This window comes from Pundamilia nyererei, unplaced genomic scaffold (assembly GCF_000239375.1).
Source record: "Pundamilia nyererei isolate P.nyererei 1_Seehausen unplaced genomic scaffold, PunNye1.0 scaffold00080, whole genome shotgun sequence".
Taxonomy (NCBI): Eukaryota; Metazoa; Chordata; class Actinopteri; order Cichliformes; family Cichlidae; genus Pundamilia; species Pundamilia nyererei.
Window position 1 is genome coordinate 445,944 of NW_005187481.1, and position 16,518 is coordinate 462,461.

The 16,518-nt window shown below is 41.7% G+C and overlaps 1 protein-coding gene across 4 annotated transcripts in view; it reads left to right on the forward strand.

The window, feature by feature from the left end:
• Window positions 1-16,518, forward strand: part of mtmr4 (myotubularin related protein 4) — a 43,313-nt gene that overhangs the window by 5,301 nt on the left and 21,494 nt on the right. The window contains exons 1-2 of one of the 4 annotated variants that reach the window (XM_005737795.1): window positions 782-926; window positions 2,477-2,577. In XM_005737795.1, the coding sequence (XP_005737852.1) occupies window positions 2,575-2,577 (3 nt within the window). In that variant the 5' untranslated portion in view covers window positions 782-926; window positions 2,477-2,574. Of the gene's footprint in view, window positions 1-781; window positions 927-2,476; window positions 2,578-10,506; window positions 10,784-16,518 lie in introns of those variants that run through there. The other 3 variants (XM_005737794.1, XM_005737792.2, XM_005737793.1) reach the window with 3 other exon arrangements.

Sequence of the window (16,518 nt, forward strand, 5' to 3'; positions counted from 1 at the left end):
TTCTTAACTTATGGCTTTAAAAAAATATATCGCCACCCAGCTAAAAAATATCGAGATATGAATTTTGGGTCATATCGCCCAGCCCTACTTCAGGGTAATATTTGTTGTCACAAGCATTTCCCGTACACTGGTGTCAGTGTGAGTGAGAAGGTATTTCATCACAAATGTAGTCGGTGTTTAGATTTACAGCCTGCTTGCTTTCAGTTTCACAACCGGGATGGTACATGCTAACATTGCTGCTCTCAGATTAACTGTAACTGACATTTATATTTAACCCTCAATCTGCTTTGAACTACTTCTGTCATATTGTGGCTCAAATATAAGTTTATTTAAGATATAGCTTTATTTTTTTTTAATTAATAGCTTTATTTAATAGTTTTTCTTCTAAATGTGTCTGTTTTGTTTTTTGTTTGCTTGTTTTGTTTTGGGTTTTTTTGTTTGTTTCTTCTTTTTTTTTTTTTAAAGCTTCAACCAATTCAAATCAGATTTCAGTTTTTGTTTAATTAAATCTCATGGGGCTATTTATGCTGAGTCAATAGATGACTCACATTACCTGAAGAGCAATATTGGACCCTTTTCCTCTCCTGAAAATGGTTGCCTGCATGTGATTTCTGTATTTATTACTGATTAGCAACAAAAGCAGTCCCTTCTGATCATGAGTCACGAGTTTGTTGTAGGTGGGTGAATTGTTAAGAGTGTTTGCCCTGTAGTATGGCTTCTTTCACTTTGAGCAGAGTGGGAGGGAGAAAGAGTAAGCAATAGAGACAGAGCGTGAGAGGGAGGGAGGCATGCCATGCACTGGACTACAACCAGTTTGTATTTGGGAGACGGAGACTGCTGCTACTCTGCAAAACTCTTGAGCTTTAATCAACCCCAAAAGCTAGACAGAAGCTTAAAGCAAAAGTTTGATTCGATACTTTGAACAGGTAAGAGAAGTCTGCTTTGAGACAATTTTGAGAGTTGAGTAGTTTTTTGGTGTTTGGTTTTTGTTCTTTGAGCTTTGAGCTGTGTGCAAAAGGGGGTGTGTCGGGTTAAAAAAAAAAAAAAAGCAGTGTAGGGAAGTGAGATGAAGGCACTGCACAGTGAGAATCTAGTTCAAAGCTGGGTCCTTGCATGCAATCAATGTGTTGTTAAAGTCTGATTGTTTACCCAAGGAAGTGAAGGCTCTATGTTTTGTCTCACTGCCTGTGTGCCACTCTTTTCATAGTAAACTTCCACTGAACATAGTCGCTCCCTCCTGACTTGGCTCGTATATACACAGGAAGTAAGAGTGCAGTATCAGTGTCACTTTTCATGCAGTCATTAAGTGTTTGTTTTCAGGGTAGTGCTTTTTTTATTGTGTACAGCTGCTGGATCATTGCCTGTCACTGTTCCAATATGGCACACTGTCCAATCCAGGAGCAGCAGATTCAGCCCGCTTATGTTTCTGCAGTGTTGAGATGTAAATGAGTTGTAGGTCACCCGTGTTTCTGTGACAAATGCACATCAATACACAGTCACTGTAGAACATACAAACCTACAAAGTGCAGATTTGTGCTTACAGACGGTGTTTACAGTGTCCTGTCTGTGAGGTGGTTTAGAAGCCATTTGAGGATACGGACATTCACCTCAGCACCCTTTTTTGTTTTTAATGATTTTGGTGGAAAGAAAAGTCGCAGAGTTTGTTCACATCTTCTGTCTAGCTCCCGTGTTGTTATCTGTTCTGCTGCTGATAATCTGCAGAGGAATGTTGAGTTTGCATTTCCTGTAAATCAGAGTTTCTCCCCTCTGGCCACGTCAGATCTGCACCAAAGTCTCTTTCACGTTGTCAGATCTCACACATGTGCCTGCGTGCTTGTGTGCCGTGTTGTTACACTGACTTGACCACAACTGGAGAGGGAACTTCTTGGCCCAGGCAACCAGTTAAACTTGCATGCCTGACATTTTGTGAAGAACTCTTGGGCCACGAGGTTTTGTGTTGAGTCATTTCTGTAAAATAAAAGTATATCCATACTCAACTTCTTCAACAGGTTTATTGTTTTAGTGCCAGCTCCTTATTCTGTACTTTGGTCCAAGACTGTTTGAAATCCAGCCCTTCACACCATGGCACACATTCCCTAACCCAAGTCCCTGTCCCAACAGAGACTGTGGCTCGGGGGGTTGGGAAGCGCATCTGTAACCGGAAGGTCGCCAGTTCGTTCCCTGGGCTCTCTGTCCTGGTCATTGTGTCCTTAGGCAAGACACCCTACCGCCCTACCCCACCTACTGGTGTTGGCCAGAGGGGCCGATGGCACGATATGGCAGCCTTGCCCCAGGGCAGCTGTGGCTACAACTGTAGCTTGCCTCCACCAGTGTATGAATGTGAGAGTGAATGAATAGTGGTATTGTAAAGCGCTTTGGGTGCCTTGAAAAACGCTATATAAATGCAATCCATTATTATTATAACCACCCACACACAAGTCTGAAGGTTGTTGTTGTTGTTTTTTTATGTTGGCAGGAGGCATCGCTGTCCCGACAGAGCCCAGTAGGCAAGAGGAGAGGGAGGGATCTGAATAGGAACACCCAGACTCACTGTCTACAGCACTGGCTGACAGCATGGTGAGCCAATCACACTCCTGACTCCTCACTATTGTATATGTTTATATGTACTCTGCTGTAGATGCCTGACTGCTTTTAAAACAGGTGCCAAACTCCCTACATGATTTTCTTCATGGTAAACTGGCAAGCTGGGACTTTACACTCACACAGGAAATGGCAGAATGCGGTTGCAAGCCGAAAACAAAGCACAGACTGTTGCAACACATATAACAATACACAACGCTAAAGCAGTTTTTTGTAAATGCCAGTTTCTTAAAAAAAAAAGTTTTGACATTTCCTTTTATACTGTATCAGTTTGCATTTCTGACCACTTTCAATCAGAAATACAAAATTGTTAGGATTTACTTGCAAACTAAAATATAGCAATGAAGCAGTAAAACTGAAATGATTTTGCTGCAAACAACAGATTTCTAAGCTCAGCATGTTTTACGTGCAGGAAGCCAGTGCATTAGTGACTCTAGCTGGTTCTTAAAGGTGCCCGTGGAGAGAGATGGTGTCAAATCCCTTCCCAGTCTTAAACAGGGACTTGTGGAACACTATTTAGAGTAGGTAGGTGAAAGTAGATCGTCCTCTTACAGAGTCTCCTCGCCCAGACACTAGTTTTCTCAGCAGGGATCCAGCTTCATTGGCCTGTTGTTTAGTCCTACGTGTTTCTGCTTTCATGAAAGTGCTATGTAGCACCTAACAGATGTTACAAGTCTTTGATGTAGCTTGTTGCCACGTGGCCCTCGTACAACTGTGTTTTGGAGTACACTAAAACCTGTTGGCATCCTATTTACATGAAGGAGCTCAGCGCATTACATGTGGCATTTCAGAATATGAGAAGCACAAGTCCTGAACAAGGCAATGAGCATTTAGTTCTCTAAGAGCTGAATGCTCACTCTCAATGTAGATTAAAATGCTCTTAGTGTAGCCAAGTGGTGAAGGTGTCTACTTCAGTAAATGCTGATTATCTTCTGTGTGCCCTCTAGTGGATACTATTGGCTACTCATTTCTGTGGTTTAACTGAGACTAAATGGTTTCTTTGTGTTATGTAAGGTCACAACAGTAATTGGTATAAAAAAGATGGAGGTGGAATTGTGCTGCTTCAAGTTTCTACATGCATTTTTGTTTTGTTTTGTTTTTGCTGATTCTCACATTTTGCGGTTCTTTGTCTAATCGCACTGCAGATGTTGGCCTGAGGGTTTTAATTCTATTGGAGTACAGAAAATTTAACACAGATCTGAGACTATTTGTGGATAACAGGTCTACATGTATTTGAAATGAGCCATGCGACTGTGTATTTTAGTCCTAATTTAACCTGATTAGTGAGTACAGCATATTATTTTCAGATGTTAAGACATGCAGAGCTTTTCAATTTAAGGAGATCCATAACTTTTAGGAGTTTAAGTATCCAGTATACAAAATGCATTTGTAATTTTCTTTTTTTTTTCTTAATTTTAATTAATTGCTCCATCATAGAGAGTAATTTAGGACACCCTTAGTCACCTGATGGGCCGTCTGCTTGTACCTTGTCGGGCAGTGAATGGGCTTCAGAGTAAATGGTGCTTTAAAAGAGCGGAAGCAGCAACCAAATGAGTGACAAATTCCTCTTGAAACTAATGGGAACCACTTTTATGGGACAGACATAGGAAGTGTAACAGGAGGATACATATCCCAAGGTTCTGGTCAAATGGGTCCACAGAATGTCACTGTGGCTGGATGCCCAACTCCCAGCCTTTTTATGGGAGCCCTGGGCTTAATTGATGGCATAGCTGATGAACAAACAATGTGCCCACAGGAGCATAAAATGAGGATGCAGAGCTTCGCTGTCTAGGGTTGAAGAGTGTTTATGCATTTATAGGAAAGCTAACCTCTTTTTGGTTTGGGTGTGGTCAGAGGTATGCGCTGCATGAGTAATCAAAGGCTCAAACTGTTATCAGGTGGCATGATCACACCCTAGAATGTTTCAGATCAGCCTAAGCAGTATTTGAAGTACAACTGTGATTTACAGATGTGTACATGATGGTAGTGTTCGATCAAATATGAAATTGTAATCGTTACTGTGCATGTTACATTAATAGGACCTTTTTAAGTTGCCCAGTGGCCACAGTTAGGATGACAGATGGGAGTATCATTACCTTTTTGAGCTAAGGGTTATATTCTCAGGTGGGATTGTGAGACAGTTGTTCCTCAGGTAATATGATCGTTTTTAATCCTCTATGTGAAGCAGTGCTTAATTGCTTCCCAGCCTTGAGCTTGCTTTTTTTCCATCCACTGAAACAAAATGGGAAATATTGAGCTCATGTTGTTGTCCACTCATCCTATTGCATTGTTAGCAAGATAATGGGAGCACGGAAACGGGTAGAGCAGGATTGTTTTTACTCTGCCTACACTGCGTGCATCGTAGTGCTACTATATAAGGTTTGTGCACAATTGGAAGGCAAAGTTAATGTGGCAGCACTATGGAAAGCCACATGATGCTCTCACTTAGGGTTGTAGTTAAAGCGAGGGCTGTTAATGATTTGAGTGCAGCCCTACTTAAAGGCACCTTTGCCTCAAACCTAATCTTGGTTGGGTTAAATCATTCTGGCTGGCTGTCTCCGGTTCCTCATTCCTACTTTTCATTCCATTCAGATAATTGTTAACTTTATTTTTTGTTCAAAGCTTTGCGTGTGTGTGTGTCCGCAATACTTCCCGTCAGAGCCTGCTTAGCTCAATCTTATTTAAGATGTTGCCTGGCAGCCAGTCAGACGTTACTCTAGTGACAAATGTCAGTGAAATGTATGGCCTACATTTATATGCCTGATGAATTATTTTAATGTTTGTAATGGATCATATTAAGCTAAATACTTGTCCAGACTGAAGTCACACTTCCAAACACTAACTGTACACCAAACCCCCATACCTTCTTGTTACTGCTTCACTACTTAAAAATTACTTGTTACTTAAATTTCAAGTACTTTGGTTAAGTCTATGAAAGGCATCCAAACACATACATGTATTTACAGAAATACTCAATTTCTGAAAATTTAGCTTCATTTGGCCCTCCTTCCCAATGCTTCGTGCCTTTTTCATATCCTGCTTCTATAGCTGTGTGTCAACATGTAGGCTGACACCCTGCATTGGTTACTGGCTGACCTCCTTTCCTAAAATACAACCTGAAACAGAGGAGCCCAAATCTTGTGCTCACTTCTACGGCTGGTTCAGCCAGTACTGGACAAGCAGAGGGAGAGAATTTATAGCTCAGTATTTGGACTCTGGACCAGTTAATGATACATTTGTCAGTAGTGATCCTAAATACATTTATTTTTTTTAATGGCCATAAATGAACTAAAAAGAGCTTCACAACCTGCTCAGTGAACTGATGATTCAAAACTCTTGGTTGTATATGCTTTTTTTTTTCTTTCATTTAGATATTGCCAGTCAAAAAATAACCAGGTTTTAAATAAATACATTTTCAAAGATGTACATGCTACAGTTCTAATATAAGATTTAATGATGAGTCAGAGTAGCTGGAGATCTTTAAAGTTCAGCTAAGCTCATAAAGGAAAAGCCCCCTACACTCTCTCAGGGATGAGGTATCAAACCTATTTGGGACTTGAGTAGGGATGGGTATCGAAACCGGGTTCTTGTTGAGAACCGGTTCCCGCTGTTTCAATTCTTTGGAATTGTTTGCCATTTTTGCAAACGATTCCCCTATCGATTCCAGTCGCCCGAATGACGTCACCACGTTACGGAGCGTCATTTACCTGGCAAGAAAGATGGTACCTAAGCGGCTTGTAGGCAGGGACATTACTGGATATTCTTGTGTAATTGCTACAGAATAATTTATGTTATACTTTGTTATTGCTACAGAAGAATATTTATTTTATTATTTTACATTTACATTTTTTTTTCTTCCCGGGGACCCTGTGACACCCCATTGAAGAGCCGTAGCCTGTGGATCTCACTGTTGGGTTTGTAAGGCCATGTTACTCCTAAATTTCTATCTTGTTCAAGTGTCAAGTGTTCTCCTTTTTAATAAAAAATAAATAAATAAAAATAAAGAATCGAATTGTTAAACAGAATCGAAAACTGAATCGGAATCGTGAAAATCTTATCAATACACATCCCTAGACTTGAGAAGTCTTAATCATTGGGATTTTGCCAAAGGAAAGAAATCGCTTTAGACTGAGTTGCTAAGCAGACATCAGAAAACTTGGTGTAGCTCCTAGAGTGTACCACCTTCTTCTCCAAAGCCATGAATGTGTGATAAAGCTACAGTGAGAGGTGCACCTGTTTGGGCTTAGCTGTAATGTTGTATTTCACTTCTTCATTCCACTGGTGGAAAATAAATGTAATGGGCCACAGTTTCAAACCGTGACATGCAAATAGTTCTCGGTAAGGTTTTGTTTAATTTATGGAGGTGGATCTTATAGCAGCAGATGCATGCTCCCATTAACGTGATGAAATGGAAACCATTCTGCACACAAGTAGATTGCATCCCTTCTTCTCTGCTTCCTTTCTCATGGTCTCTACAGACTGTATACATTACATTAGATAAATCTTATAGACCTATATAGAACAGAATAACCTAGAATAATCTACTGCATTGATCGATTTAATATGCAACCTTGGGCAGCTTGTCTATTGTTTGCATAAACAGTGTCGTGGACATTGAGATCTTCTTCCTATAAAAGACTTGCAGAAGAAGCCAAACTGTTTGATGTGCAGGGGGAAATATGATTGAAATCCAAGTGGGAATGTCTTGTTTCTACATTGTCAAAGTCTGTGAAATCACCTTAGGCATTAATTCCAATATCATGTTGGACCTCTCACCCTTGGCTCTTGACGGAAGCGGTCGCACTTTCTCCTTCTCCCTTATCTTTCCTGCTTGGCTTCTCATGTCTTTTGTATAGTCTCACTTATTCTCTAACCCTAAGAGAGTCTCCCAGACTTGTTCTCTAGAAACATAAAGAAGAATTATGGATTTGATCAACTGGTCCCTTAACGGAATTGACACCCTCCTGGGCTTGGGAGAGCCCGATTGTCCTACGGAGACATTTGCTGCCAGATACTCGATGGTCGGTTGCGTCGTGTGTCTGGCAACACTCTCGATGGAGGACTTTGAACGACATCTACCAATTCTGAACTACGGTAACAGAGTTCTGGCTGATTGGAGCTGGCTCAGACCTGGCTTATCAAAGAATAAGAAGTGGCTACAGCTGTTCAAAATCCCACAAGGCTGCCCGACATGATAGACGATGGGCAGGGCTGTGAGTGCTCAGACTGTTGTTTTTTTTTTTATTTATTTATTTTTTTTATTTAATTTAATTTTTTTACGCAATATGGATAACATCTTGAAGAAGAACAACGGGAATTGAGAGACCTGGTGACCAGTGACGGACATTAGACCAAATTGGAAGCAGTTTGTTCGCACTAACCAAAACAACTACCATCTTCATCTCATGTCACCCCCCTGGATGCTCAAGGCAAAAGCTGATGGGAATAAAAATTCTCCCTAGATAATAAGACTGTTTGTTATGACTCTCTCCCTCCTCATTCAAGGTCACCCGCGTCTACCGAAGATTGTTGACTTTTGCTTAACCGGGTGAAGGGGCACTTTCTCTCGGTTGAACACGGAACACACACACGCACATATACGCATGTACACTGACACAGACCTACACACACTCCCTGTTGGAACGCAGTCTGGGGGGAGTTCTTCTTTTCTCCTCGACTTTCCTCATGTTGTGCATTTTCCATTGTTGTTAGGTTCCAGGCCGCTGCTCGTGCGGCTGACCGGCCAGTTACCTAGCCTGACCTGTCTCCCCAATGTGATGTTTGTGTATTGTATGCACGATCGGGAAGGTCAGTCTCTTAATTGCCCCTTGGGGATAAATAAAGTCTTCTGAATCCTGAATGAATCCTGAATGTTCATCAGCTTAAGTCCATGTCAGTCATTATATTCCTGAAATATGTATTCATGCCTCATAAACAGCTGAGTTCTGTCTGCTGGAAGGAGACGCAAGCATCCTTAGGAGAAGCTTCTCCTCAGTGTTCACATTTGGATAAAAGGATTCCAAATGGTAACGCTTAGAACAATTCAAAACTTAGCAGGTGTCAGCATGGCAGTTGTAAGCCCTACTTCTGCCTCTGAGGTTCAAGTTCTCGCCACTAACCGTTGCAGACAGCATACTTTACTCTCTGCTTTCAAAAGCCTAGAACTATGTTGTTCTCTTGGTAGAGAGATAATCAAAATCTAACATTAAGTGGTGCTTAAGCACGAGAAATGTTGACCATGCAATGACCCAGAGCCAAGGACATTAACACCAATTACTGGGCTTCACATGTATTTGCTGCAGATGCATTTCAGGCTGCATTCTCTCACTGATATTAGGACGCAATCCACTGTTATCAAAATTATGTTCTCAAGGCAGAAAGTAAACAAATTTAAAGTACATATTCTATATATGTACACACAGTGTATACAGGATTGCATCTATAGTTTTATGAAGCTGCCTGTGAAAATGGCCTTCTGTGTTTATAAATGGGTTAGAACTGCATGGGTGCAAATGTAAAAATATTAGGGATACCTCCCTGTTAAAATACAGACTTCCTGATCATATTGTAGCTACTAGCACACTGCATTACAACCGGCTTCCTAGTTTCAGTTATATCCATCCAATATCCAGGCATATGTAAATGTGTGGACCCCATGATCCACGGTTTCAGCATTGATTTAACTTCCTTTGTAAAGCCAGTGAATAAGACTTATGCCTCTGCACCAGCTGTACACTGTCAGCTGAAGCAGTTCACTTAATACACTTGTGTTGATGGTTTCTTTACACAAATTGCACTTAAGGGCAATAAACATTTACCCGCATGTGGAAATTCATCCTGTTAAAATGAGGCAACACCTTTTGCTGGTGAAATTAATCCTATTTAATAGTGCTGTGTTTAGCTTATGCTGCATGTACTGCGTTACGTAATGTGGGGTCATACAGCTGTAGGTGAGTGGCTGTCACGACTCTAACAGGAAGGAGGTTGGGGTAAGAGGGAGGAAGAGCTATGTCTCGCCTAGAAGTGTATGTGCAATCAGTGTCCTTCCTTGATATGATACAGTGACGTGCAGGATTTATAGTATCTAAAATTGTTTCAGGATAATGTGACAATGACACTCGGAAGTGGGGAAGAATGTCTGTAAAATGCTGTGTCACCAGCAATCTCTGCATCCACCGTCTCTTCTTGTTGCCCTCCCTCCCTCTGTTCTCTGCCACGTATTTGCCTTCTGCGCTACATCAGTAGCTGCTAGTGTGACCGTTTTGTGGTGGGATACTGTCCCAACAGTGGGATGCGTTCTGTCTCTCTGTTGGCTTCAGGTTGTGCATTCCTTTTTTGGGGGCATTTTTTGCGCATACAGCTATCAGTAAACTGTGTGTGTTTGAGCCACAGCGTACTGCAGTCAGTGGCAATCGGAGCATCTTCTGGTGGTCAGCGATGCACTCGAGGCTTTACCACCTTGTTGCTGAGGGAGAAGCATATTTCTGAAGGGATGTCGGTGAAGGGTGAACAAGGAGGAGGTGGGGGGAGGAGGAAGAGATGAGAAGGAGATGGGGAGAAATGCGAGCATGCGAATGTGAGAGAGGGAGGGAGGGAGGTAGATGCGCATGCAGAGGGTGGAGCTTAGCATCAGGCAGTTCCCTCCGTCTTCCTTTCTCTCCTGTTTTCTCTTCTCACAGTTTCCCCTCATCCACATCGCTGGGCACATCTGCAGTCATTTCAACTCTTCTGCTTTTGTCTCACTTGTAACTCAGCTGATCCACTGGACTGCTGCGCCTCTCTGTACAGTTTTTCCAATTTTTTTTATGGACTATCATCCTTTTTGCCAGCAGTGCAACAGGGGCTGTCTTCAGACACGAGCGTGCACCCCTTTCTGGGAGTGGTGGGGGGGTGGGGTGGGGTGGGATCCTGACTTAGAGCCAGGGCTGCTGTGTTGTCCCACAAAACCTCGAGATAAGGGGCAAACCTGCAAAAGCTGCGGGGGGGTGGGAAGCGGGGTGGCAGGCAGAGGGGGTCGAAGCAAACGAAGGGTGGAGAGGCTCAGGAGAAGAATGGTTATGCCGGCTCCTCGTGCTCTGGTCGTGCTGCTCCTCCGTAGGCTGCGTGTCATTCAGGCACAGTCCTGCCTTTCCTCGACATGAGCCTCGCAGTAAGGGTGTCCTGCTCCATGCTCAACTGCTTTGTAAGTGTTTCATTTGTTTCCGATGGGTGTGTTTTAGGGCCCTCCTCTCTCTATCTCATCCGCCTGTGTGTTTCTGCCTCCTTTCCAGGTAGTGGAGGGTGGGGGTGCTGCTCGACACACGAGCGCTGCAGTTATTAAGTAACAGCAGTAACTTGATATAAATAATTGAATTATCTCAGAATGTTCTAGAGTACGAGGCGATGAAAAGGTGCTTCTATTGCTGTCATCATTCACCTCTGTCGGATGGACAGCTTTGAGCTACTGGTATGTTGACTGACGGGGAGGAGAGGGGGGTGGGGAGCTGCCGGGACTAGGATGGGTAAGATGTTTTCATGCATTCGCTGTTGCAGTCCCGGAGCACCAAAGTGTTCACTGCAGTGAAGGTCCTGCTTTGAATTAGGATGTACATGGGCTATGAGGAAGAGGCATGTAGAACAGGTGTTTGTTTTTGTTTATGCCTTGAGATGGTAAAGAAAAGGTTGACAACCAAGGATGTTGACCTCTGACCCCCTCAAGGTTAGCAGGTAATGAGCACAGGCAGTACAATGTGGCCATTAACTACTAACCTTCAGGAGGTCAGCTTTTCAACTACGCATTAAATCAAATCACACTTTCCTGCCAAGAGTCCCATGTTAGTAGCCACCTAAAGTTCATTTTTTGAGGCTGATATAAACAATGTCTGGTAAGATACCTAGTAAATTAAAAAAAACAAAACAACATCTTCATACACAAATGCCAGTAATTTGAGATATACATTGTTTAAAAAATGACACTTACCTTTGAAGCCAGCAGACTTTCCATAGCCAGACTTTCTTTGTGTTAGCTATTTTGTCACTAGTATGAGGACAGTAGTTATCAACTTTCTTTGTTAACTCAGACTTTCTGTTTCATGCTCACATAAAAGGGGGTGTTTGGATTTTACTTTCTTCCCATACAAAATTGGCAGATCAAGAGCCAGCTGCTTTGGCCAGAGACATCATCAGAGGAACAGGTGATGAAACTTTTTTAAAGGATATTTAAAAGAAAACAGCAAAGGAAATACAGGTGGTGAAAATAATAATTAATCTTGTGAATTCATAGGTGAACGTGTTTATTTTCACCACTCGGTGAAACCTAATTACTCGCAAATTATAAAGCTAGCATTCTTTCAGCTATCACGCTTTGAGTATGTGGTCGATAAAAGAATCAATGAAATTTTAGCCCTTCCACGTTTTATAATATAATATAAAAAAATGTTACTTAGCACCAAGAAAGCATCAGTAGTTTTGCAGGTATATAACACATCTAGAGGGAAAGATGTATTTCAAAAACTTTCATGGAAATGACAAGTTGAACAAAATATTTTTCTTCAAAAACTACAAATGTGAACCTTTTGAAAGTTTTGGGAACTATGAAATATGAAAATGAGACATTTCTAGCCTCTGGGACACATGCCAAGTCTGTACTAGTATTTCATAGTGATCCATAGTGTTTCAGATGGTTCAGCCACAGTAGAGGACTGGCATGCTGAGATCCTTTCAGGATTATCACATATATTTCACCTAGAGATTTATCAAGCTATTCCTCTGTTTCTTTATACAATACAGATTCCAAAAAAGATTTTAATAATACTGGCGAAAATGATATTGTCACAGTTTTTCTTAAAGAAAGCTTTGTTTGAAAAGCTGTCAGGTAGGATGAGTGCAGCTGCTCCTTCTCCCTCTCCTTTCTCTGTGAACAGATGTAGCCAGGCGTTCCGCAATTTATGATCTCTCTCCAATATGTCTGTGACGCAGCTGAGTCGGCACTTCTCCTGCGTCAGTGTCTGTATAATTTAGTATCCCCATCCTTTGTTGCTTAAGTGGATCAGAGCGCTGTCAGTCTTCTCCTGTGGAAGGAGGCTCCATCATTTTCATCATGGCCACCATTGTTGTGATCCCACAGTTGCGGGGGCATCTTCAGTTACTATTCTAATGTGCAATGTTGTCTGCAGTAAATGGAACTATAAACATATATAATTGAATTGGATAAGATTTTTCCATGACTCAGATTCTATTATTCCCACTAGTTAAATAAATCAGCAGTGTAAGTATAGCCAAAAGCTTATTGGGGGATGTGCCTTTAGGCTGTATCAGGCTGAATGCTAACTCTCTGCCTAATGCCAAGGTGGAAATAAACGGTAAACAGACTTTGTGTTATGACCCCTGAGGAAGACAACACAACAGAGATGAGGGACTGGGGGGAAAAAGCAAAGTGCGTAGCAAGTTATTGAAAGGAAAGGTACTTAATTTGTATTTGTTGTCTCAGTATAGCCATACCAAACCAAAGTCTGTACTAACCTATGTGAACGTTTATGCAAACCTTTTTTGGGATAATGCCAGCCAGTTTATTATATTGCTTCGTGTTTCACCAATATAGACAACCACCTCTGTACCCTAAATAATGAGTTTTGACACTCCAGTATGTATGAATAAAGACGTGGTTTGATGATCATTAGAATATTTTCCAGGCGTTTCCTAGGGTAGCTGCATAGGCGGAAAACAACTCATTTCTGATGCCAGAAATAAAACAGAATGACACCCAGTCATTCTGTTTTAAAGACAGGCCTGTAATATGGCAGAAACCACTCAGTTCAAAACAGACCTTCAAGGGTTACTCCTGGAAGACTTTCAAGGGGTAAAGAGTTAAAGGGAAAACTAACACAAAGGTGTCTCAGTAAGGGCTTTTGCCACCATAACCCTTTTCCTCATTTGGTGTTTTGAAAGTCAAACCATTCAGTGATGCCTCATGTCCTGTGGATATGGGCATTGTCTTCCTGGAAGAGGATAGAAATGTTTAAGGGGCGTCCATACAGATAGTGACAAGAGACTGTGGAATGTCGTGCACCATCTTCAAGAGGCAACAGGCAAAGTGACAGTTAAATGTGAAAGTTAAATTTTCAACTTGAAGGCAGTCAGTCGACTTGTCTACCAGTTTGAGTGACAGATACCACTGGTTGATAAGTAGGGCAAATACCACAAAGTAAAGTGCAACAAACAAATCACTTAATATGTTAATGGTCCACACAGGAGGACTTTTTATAGATTAGCAGTGACTTGTCCTGTAAGTGTGTCTAAACCAGAACACCAACATGTCCCTCGCAAGACATCAGAGCCATCAGACGCCTAGACTGTCAGGGCCATCGGTTCATGCTTTTGCTTTAACTCGCTGTTCGCTTGATCGATTTGTTCTTACTTTGCTACAAAGTGTTACTCCAACTTTGTGCATTTTGGATGAATTCTATTCACGTAAAGAAAACCCTGCCCAGTTTATTTTTTTCAGTACTTGGAGTACTGCCCAGTTATAACACAAAAATGGGATTGATTGTTTAGAACACAGTGATCGATTGAACATTAATGTAGGCGGCAACAGGACAAGGAGAAAGAAATGTATTTAGAGAGATTTGTCATAGTCTGTCATCTTTGATCTGGACTTTTTTACTTAGAATCTGCTCCCTAGCTCTACTCAGAAAAATATCTTTGGCCTGGTTATTTTTAATGTTTATATAAAATGTTTTTCATTCTGCCCTGTCTATGCACCCTCTGCCTGCAGTCATTTTCGTCCTTTTTCCCCTCGCTTTTTTATTTAGAATCATCGTTTAATATATTTATCATGTCCAACACGGCAAATGACCGAACAGTTAAAAGCAGAGATGTAAGTGCGTGTTGTCCACATATTCAGTAGGTCACCTCGGCATCCTGTAGTGCTTCTCTAATCTGAAAAACTCTGGGACAAAGCACCAGTCAGATTAAGTAAATAATCTGGTGAGTAAGGACAGCAAATTGTTAGAAAAAGCTTTTGGGTGAAAGGACCTCTAAAAAGAGGCTGTCGTATCCATGGAAACCAGACATTTATTCATGAACACTGTGCCAATGTCTCTTTCACTTTGTCTACCTATTCTGTCCTGTTTCCATTTGCATACATGCAGGACCGTTTTCACACATGCTTTCCCCAGAGAAGTAAAACTTGGAAAAAGCAACTGTGCATTATTCCCTCCACATGCACGCTGCTAATCTGCCTTGCCACAGCTGTCTCGTTGGCTGCTACAGTAGCTGATATCATAGCTGATACTGTTTTGGTTATTATTGTTATCTTGATGTTTCATGTGCTATCAACTCTGACATTTATATTTGGTAAATGCACGGAGGCGTATGCGCGCATGCCTGTCAGCTCCAGCTTTTTGAGCTGGTTGGACAAAGGTGGGGGAGGGTGCGCAGGCTCGCAGCAGTGACGAAGCAAAAACGTGTCGGGCACAGGACAAGCTGTGCTCCATCTTTGAGAGCTGTTTAGAAGTGAGAGCATCCCTGTTTTCCTTTAATCTTCTGTAAGCTGATTGTCTGCTTGTGGAAACAAAAATCACAATATGGACAAAATAAACTCCCTCCAAAAAAGTGTCCAAATGTAATGACGGTTTTTAAAGCTAGGTCTTTAAGCATCATCTTTGTGCAAAGAATCTATGAAGCTGAAATGTGCATATATCCATGTTTCCATGTAGTTCAATGAGTCTGTTCCTGTGGTATTTTTTTAAAATCTATTGCTGTTAATATAACAGCAATAGATTTTAGCTCATAGGGTAGTGTCTTGTGCTTCTAGGGCAACACATACACAACTTTTAGTTAGCTCTTCTTGTCTCTAAAGTACATCGTGTACTTGTGGGAATCAGAGAAATGCTGTGTCAGAGCTCTGCAAGAGAAAAGTATAAATGTGGCCAAGAGTCTACCAGGTAATGCTGCCTGGGGTATTTGGAAACCAAACCAGATTAGATGGATTGTTGATGGGAGATGAAAGTGTGTGGCTGTGGTCCAAGTGTGTTTGCTTTTTTTTTTTTTGTAAGATATTATGATGTAAATTGACACATTTTTACAGGAAAAACTGATTTGGAGGTTGGTTTTGGTTAACTTTAGAGTAATTGATTGTAATTGAATTTCTCAGAGGGACTATAATACTAGTGGCTGAAGTAATTTGATGTGGTGGTCGATCAGCCTGTGATAGGACCCCTCCAGAATGTGTTTCTTCTTAGAGAGGCACCACAAGTTGGTGTTTTTAAACTGAGGATTTTAACATTTGATTTGGTGGAAAACGCCATTCGTGTGATACTATATATAATCTTAATTACATGCAGTCAACTGGAGTGAAAACATTTATGCTAACTCTCCAAAAAGTTGATTCTGTTCATCTGGACGTAGCGTTTTGTGGGAGAAACGTTTCATCACTCATCCAAGTGACTTCTTCAGTCTCAGCTGACTGCAGGTTTCCCCAATCTTATAAACAGTACATTTGCATAATGACTGAAACCAGCCCACTGAAGGAACAATGGGCTGGGAGGTCAGTTCCTTAATCTGCACCTTAAACCTACACATATGGATCAGTATTTAAGGTTTGACTCTCATCATCCACTGGAGCACAAACTGGGTGTCATTAGGACGCTACAACACAGAGCAAACACCATCCCCACTGACACAGCGGCCAGGGAGGCAGAAGAACAGCACATCAAGAAGGCCCTGAGTAAATGTGGTTATCCCAGCTGGACTTTTGTCAAAGCTGGAAAGACGCTTAAAGAAAGCTCCAGCCGATCCAAGAGGGAAGGACAACTGCTGCCCAAGCGAAAACCTGTAGTGATCCCATATGTGTCAGGAGTATCGGAGCAGTTGAGACGCATTTTTTCTAAACACCGGGTCTCTGTGGCTTTTAAACCCCAAAACACGCTGCGCCAAAAA